The sequence below is a fragment of the Pezoporus wallicus genome, unplaced genomic scaffold (assembly GCF_028554395.1).
Source record: "Pezoporus wallicus isolate ANWC-B61680 ecotype Strahan unplaced genomic scaffold, APGP_CSIRO_Pwel_v1 contig_14689, whole genome shotgun sequence".
Classification (NCBI taxonomy): domain Eukaryota; kingdom Metazoa; phylum Chordata; class Aves; order Psittaciformes; family Psittacidae; genus Pezoporus; species Pezoporus wallicus.
Window position 1 is genome coordinate 342,278 of NW_026637698.1, and position 7,310 is coordinate 349,587.

Consider the following 7,310-nt stretch of genomic DNA (forward strand, 5'->3'; position numbering starts at 1 on the left):
CAATGGCTGTACTGTGAGATATTTATACCCTTCCATGTGAATGGTGACTCAAAACTCACTTGTGCAAGGAGCCGATTTGGTCATAAGAGTTGACTCCAAGCAGCTTTCACCAGAAGGCCAAACCAAGAAAGCATCCAGAGCTTTGAATCTGTTATTGCAGCCACAAAACACATGTGGCTGCAATAACAGTGAGTTTTAACTAGCTGAGTCTTAACTAGTTGAAGCCACAGGCTAGATTCTTACTTGAAATCAGTACCAATTCACTGCAAGTAAGCCCAGCTGAAAGCCTGCCCCTTTAAATTCAGACAACACAATTCATTACAGCCATGTTAGTGCTCTGTGAAGCTGGAGGAGCACTAATCTGACATTTAAAAAAACTCCAATTTTCTGTAGGGGGAACATATTCCATCTTCCAGTGATCAAGTCACTGGAGCTATGCTGGTATACACCAGCATTTGTTCTGGTTCTTTTTCTTTTGGGATACTTTTCGTGTATCAGGAACAAATGTTGCTCTATTCTCTGTTCCCCACTGTCTTTTCCTAGTGTATAAACTAGGTGAGAAGAGAGCATTAAACCAAATGTCTTTCTCTAGACCGTGTGATCCTCATTTGAGTCTCCCTTTTGTAATTCAGTATTCCAGGTACCAAGGGTTGCTGAGTTAGAGAAGAGAAGCAGGATAAATGTCAGTCCTTTCTCCTCTAGTTTCCTTGGAGAGAATGAGGGGATCACCAAACTTGCATAGAAAAACCCCTGCAAGCACAAATGATGTGGCTGTAACAGTCTCACTCTGCACTGAGCCTGGTTTAACCAACACCTTCTGTTAGCATTGAAAAGGACTGAATGGATTAAGAATAATGGCTCTTCCCTTCACAACAAAGAGGGCGATTTCACACAAATAAAAAGCACTGCCTGTGCACAGAAAAGTAGTAGATATGCTTGCTAGGAACACCACCTTATTCGCTTAGTATGAGCACCAGGACACATCCTGGAAATACAGATAGCCTGTGAAAGCTGTAGGTACCACTGTACTTCCCATGGGACTGAAGCTGGGACACCGGCCTTCTATATGGGTATCAATCTGTGGGGGCACCACGGAGACATGTGCAGGAGATGCAAAAGGGAGTAACAACAAGAAGGGCACCTGGCCCCAAAGGAAGTTGAATAGAACATCAATGAAATATCCAGCAACCCAGGAGACTTGCACTAATGGAATGCTGTTGAACTGAATGTCAGCCTGAGCAGGTTCCTTTTGCTTCTAAACACTAGGTTTGTTGAGAGGAAACACAGCAAAACTCTCCCAAGCCCATTCCTTATTGCTATGTATATGAGGATGCTTTATGCACCCAGACCCTCCCTTCTCTTTGGAAAAGCTGAGCTCAGCTTCCCCTTCTCACAGCACATTGCAATTCATCTGTTTCACTGCAGACTCTGAGGGTGGAAGTAGCAGTGCTTTTCTTCTGGTGTTTTGTCTCCATGTTCTTCTTCTGGAAGCTGGCAGCTGTAAGTCTCTTCTCTGTGGTGGGACCGTTGTGGAGCCATTGGCTGCTTAGGGAAGATATGTTCCAGATCTGCAGTGAGAACAAGCAAAAGGACTTGCACATTCAAGAGGTCTTCATACATGACAGTTAGCTGCCCATTACCTTCCCTCTCTGAGGAAAGGACAAAGGTACGGGCCCAAAAGTCAGAGTAAATATGTATTTACTCTATTTATTCAACTCAGTTTACTCCATTCTGACTCACTGTTCACCACTGAAAAGCCACACACAAGCCCACAACAGTGCACTTACCATCAGCTGCGTGGTATTTTTCTTTCTTCAGTGACCATATGCAGAAATGCAAGATGAAGGTCAGCAAGATGAGAACAAACAGAGCCACTGCAGTCAGGATGGCCAGGATGGTGGTAGAGAGGGAGTCAACTGTAATGAGACCTGCAAGTAAATGTATTTAATAAAGATTAAGAAGATTAATCTTTGCCCAGGTCAACAATTCTATCTATATTAATATTACAAGAAACACAACAGCTCTGGACAGTACCTATGCAGCAAGTCATCAACTGAAGCAGTGTAGAGAAACACTATAAGCTCAAAGAAATCAAACCATTGTGAGAAAGTACCTTGTTCCAGCTCCTTAGGAAGCAGGCCACATATTGTATTATGTGTACTGTTCCCTTGCTTGACTGTTAGAAACCCAGAGCTTTCACAACTAAAAGAAGAGAAAAAAAGTCACATTTAGAATGTCCCTGCCTTGTCCTTCATTCCTCTCCAGCCTTTCTCTTGGCTCCCCCATTCTTCCTTTCTCCACTCTTTCTTTTTTGGCTTTTTATAGCAGTGCAGGTAAAGTTATGGCTGCTCCCCAACAAGATAACAGTCTATTACAATTCCTTATGTACATACATATTTTTTAGTCCCTTGTTTCAAGTGATGCATGGTTTTGCATCACTTTGATCTGGGCTTGGAAGCAAGTTGAATACACAGGAGTTTGTCTTAAACTCTGCTTTGAGAGCAACAATTTATAGAGCCAAAGAGGAAAGACATATCATATATTGCTGAATTAAAAAACCTCAGTCACATCAGTGATCTCTTCTTTGATTACATTTTGTTTTCTAATTTAAGTATTAGAGAGTTTTATCATGCGTATCTCTAAAGAGGAAAAGCACCAATAAATACATACTCAGTCCAGTTACGGCACCAGCCATTCTTCACACTAGAATAGGTTCCCATCTCACATGGTTTACATCTGAATGTGAAGTCTACATTGCCTATACGAAAAGAGAACATGAATTATCAGTGATCAGTGCCTTTATCAAAGATGGGGATGCAACAGATTAGAGCACAACCCACTTCCTCTGCACTCTTTCTGCATTATGAATCAGCCCCCCGGAGAAAAACATAAGCAGTTCTTGCCATCTTTATGCTTAGGAAATGTATGGGCAGATCCCTTGCAGAACTGGCACAGAACAGTCTGATCTGACAGCAGAGGGTGTAAAGATGAAAAGTAACACAGAGTAAAAGTCTTCTACTGACAGTTCTAGAAGCTTGGAGGCAATACTGAAGGTCTGAGTGTGAAAGTCTCAAATTTAAGAAGGGAAGAGCTATAAAACAGGAAAGCAAGAGGTTTAGTCACAGAGACCACAGTATAAATGCCATTTCTCTCTGCATCACAAGCCTTTCCAAGAGCAGGTTGTAGTAAGTGAAGGAAGCTGCTGCTCAGCAGCCACTTATATTGAACTCTACATTTCAGAGTCATTAGTGTTTCTGTAGTTACCAAGCTTCACCAGCTCCTCGCCTGCTGCACACTCAGGCAGTTTCTGGCAGTAGAGACATGCACTGTCAACACAGCTGTATCCCTGACGACATCTGCAGTCATGGTCCTGGGTATTTTGACATGTACTGTTGCCTCCTGTGAAGAAGAAAGAAATTAAGATTTGCCTTTGTCATAGAGGCCAGAAATTAACTTCAGCATTAGTCTTACTGGCTTGACACAGGTGAAGTAGCTCCTTAGTGTGCTGTGGTGGAAAAAGCAGGTACCAGAAAGGTGTGACTCCCGTGCATAGTGGATAAAGTTTAGAGTACTCAAATTCAGCATCACTCAGATTCTTACACCATGATTACCTGACTTACCAGTGTAACCCTTCTCTCTCATCTGGAATACCAGCATAGGTCACGGTAGACAGAAGTAAGGCAGCAGGTTTGCTTTACTACAGTGTTTAGACACTGTGAGATGAGGAGGGCACTTTCAGTGCCCCAAAGCATTACACATTAACTATCCATGCAGTCAGCTCTCAGAACACTGTCAGAGCTCTTCTCAGTTAGGCACAGCCATCTTAGAGGAGGGATGCCCAAAAGATCCTTGGTCAGTGAAGCTGGAGCTCCTTTTCCATGTCTTTCCTAACAACAGCAGCTGCTTCCTATAGTCTGTTGGCAGAAGTGGGCCTAAATCCAAGCTACAAAGCCAGCACCCTTCCTACCCTCTGTCCTTCTATTTCTAGAGGAGTTCCGTTACGACCTTTTGCACTCAAAATATCATCTCTAACTCTGAGAGGCTCCTGGGTTCCTGAAAGCAAAGACTGATTACATATACAAATCCCATCAGTAAACAGCATCAAGCATTCCTTCGGGCAGTTGGAGACCAGCTAAGGAAAAATACTGCTCAGTCAGGAAGCTGTATAACCTTAAAGAAAGAAAAAAGCAGATGGAAATGCCAGCTAGTTCATTAGTGTGCTCAAAAACCCACACTGAGGAGCACAGAGCAAGCAAAGACTGTTTCCTCAGGTGGGTGATGGAATGCACAGGGCCACCAGGGAACTGCCCACATCTTCCTATGCCAACTGGCCTCCTCTTACTGTCCTTCAAACCCCAATGAAGTTTGGCAACATGGAAACAGCTTGGGGCTGCTTCTCTCTATGTACTGCCAGTGGGTGAGCCTGGTGTTGATCTCACCAAGCAATGACTTACTTCCCTCATGCTGGGTGACATTATCTGAGTGGGAAGGGAAATACCCATGGGTCTCCATACTACTGAGGACTCTGTAGCTCTTCACCTATTTGTTGCTCATGGCCACAAACTCCATGTGTCCACTCACTGCTTCCACAGAGAACTCAATGCCCTTGTTGGTTAAGGCAGATATATTGAAGCTACTACTAGGTGAGATGCTGACTCCTACTTCAGCATCAGTGAAAGATGCAACTTCTGAGCTGCTCCTGTTTGCTGACCTGCAGGACAACAGCATTACCACACTACCTAGACAGGCTTCCGGCAACTCTTGAGTTGGGACAAACGGAAAAGGAAGGAGCATTCCTCACTGTAGGTCATGCAGCCCTAATCTGACTTACAATTACAGGCAAGGGAGAATCCATGACCACCATCCCACCACCATTCTAAGATCAGGCAGAGACACAAGTCAGAACAAGCTGTTGAAACTAATGATCACCTGAAACTTTGGCTGTGCATTTACTTCTGGGACACGCACAGGTCAGCAGAATGGAAGGATTAAAGAGGGACCACAAATTGCAAAGGGCAGCCTTACAGACAGCAGCACTCCCTGTGTTCCTTCTGAAGTCTAAATGGCCCAGACATTGAAACCATGCTTGAATGGCTCAGATTCAGAATTAGGTGAACTCCTTCTTTCCTTGTGGGCAAAACCAGCCCACAGAAACTTAACTTTCAATTTCCCACTACAGAATAGCAAGTATAGGCATGTTTTAAATCCGAAACCCGAGTCCACTCTGAAGTTTACAGCTAAGGTACATTATGAATTTAGGGGGCAGAGGAAAGTCCTTGCCATTTTGTTTTGCATATACAGTTACTCAAGATACATCCATATCCACATTCCCCACACTCAATTACCTTGTTGACATAATACTGATGAACAGAAAGAGGACAGACACATCATTCCCTTACCTGTGTTCGAGGTGCATTTGGGGCAGCATTTCTTTTCACCTTTACTGATGACTCGCAGTTCACCATCACTGCACGCTGTTGCCAGAATTTGCTGTGTCCACTGCCATAGGCACATCAGCACCAGCAAGCAAGCTCGAACCTTGAGATGATCACTTGTCTGCTCAGCCATACCTTGAGCTATACAACCCAAAAGCACACAAGGATGAGCTTCCCTGCCAAAGCACTCTTCCCCCTCACACTGTGGGTAGGCACTGTGCTTTTTGTGGCTGCACTCTTCCTGTTTCTTCAGGGGCGGGGAAAAGATTTTGCTTGATGTCATCAAAGTCTTAAAAAAGCAGGGCTAAGCAACCATGCACCAGTGTCTCCATTAGGGGAGCAGCAGGTTGAGAGCAAGATGTAGCATCACATATTCCCATTTTTAAAGGATTTTGCAAGTTGATATACACCTGAAAATTAAAGCAAATGAAATCAGTGTGTGAATGTCAGCACTCTCAGACTATTTCATTCTGACTTAAAGCCCACAGAATGGTTTGGACTGGAAAGGACCTTGAAGCTCATCAGGCAGGGACACCTTCCACTAGGGCAGGTTGCTCCAAGCCCCATCCAACCTGGCCTTGAACACTGCCAGGGATGGGGCAGCCACAGCTTCCAATTCAAATCCAATTCCTAATCCAGTTCCTGACCTAACGAATTTTGAAACATTCAGGGATTTAACTATGTAACTGTATATAGTAACTGTATATATAGCAGTCTTTAAATTGAAAAGGGGAGACTTAGATTAAATATTAGGAAGAAATTCTTCCCTGTGAGGGTGGTGAGGCCCTGGCACAGATTGCCCAGAGAAGCCGTGGCTGCTCCATCCCTCCTGATGCCTGAATTTCCTCATCTTTCCAAGTACAGCATTAGCAACAGATGAGCCCATGTCTATCAGAAGGGACAAGGACAGCGTAGACATTCCAGATAGAGGAATCTGCCATTACTCCAAAGCTCAGAGATGTACATTAATAACTAGAACTGCCCAAATACCCAACATGAACATTAACCAGATTTCTGCTCAGCATTGTGAACACAGCAGCAGAGAAGGGAGCTCTAAAGGGCTGAAGGAGACAACTGGCAGGTGGCACACAAGGGAACCCTATGCAGGCACTTAGTGCATGTGATACCTGATGCCTGGTGTTTATCAGAGTAGGAACTAACAATTTATTTCCTTCTGCCTTTTTTGAATCTTGTTTTTCTTCTGTCTCTGCATGTTTTCATTCTTGTTCAAGCGTTAGTCGTGCACAAATACTGCCAGATGATGGAACATTTACAGTCAGAACACAGATAATAGCTGCACATGCCAAGTCTAAAATCTCTAAAGTCAGCAGTGACCTTTCAGAAATAACCTGACTATCTGGCTTTAAAATCTTTGGGGGTTTTCTAGAGCTAATCTCACCTGTCTCTGACGCAAGGTAGTGACATTTCATGTCAATCTTCTCATTCAGTCCTGTGTGCGATGTGTATCACTGCTGGCAGGTTTCATGCTGCTGCCTGTGTTCAACATTATAATCCCAAGGGTTAAAAGGCCACTGAAAGCAATGTGGTCTTCAGGGTTGTTTGAGTACATGTATCTTGAAGTGCCTTCTCCTTTGCACGGACAGGAAGACACAGCAGAGTCTCAAAAAGGCAAAGAGAAGAACATGGAGCCGAGGTGTTCAGAAACGCCTCCGGGTTCAGAGTCCCCACTTATCACTAAAAAGAAACACCCAAACTGTGTCTTTGAAGAAAGACTCTGTAAGGGGTTGTACTAGCATTTGAACCAAGGGTTGCTTCCATGCCAAGCACTAGTTCCTCAGTTTTGGGTGAGAAGGTCTATAATCTTTTGTAATTGTCTCCAATAAATGAGTCTCAGAGTTCTGAGCATGCAGCCTC

At 44.0% G+C, this 7,310-nt stretch overlaps 1 protein-coding gene across 1 annotated transcript; it reads right to left on the reverse strand.

Annotated features, from left to right (window-relative positions):
* Positions 1–1,217: 1,217 nt before the first annotated feature.
* TNFRSF18 (TNF receptor superfamily member 18) lies at positions 1,218–6,139 on the reverse strand. Its single transcript, XM_057407235.1, has 6 exons — positions 5,400–6,139; positions 3,265–3,399; positions 2,671–2,758; positions 2,114–2,202; positions 1,788–1,928; positions 1,218–1,568 (listed from the first exon to the last, which is right to left on the reverse strand). Exons 1-6 carry the CDS (start codon positions 5,716–5,718, stop codon positions 1,417–1,419), a joined length of 924 nt encoding a protein of 307 aa, XP_057263218.1. The 5' UTR covers positions 5,719–6,139; the 3' UTR covers positions 1,218–1,416.
* Positions 6,140–7,310: the final 1,171 nt, after the last annotated feature.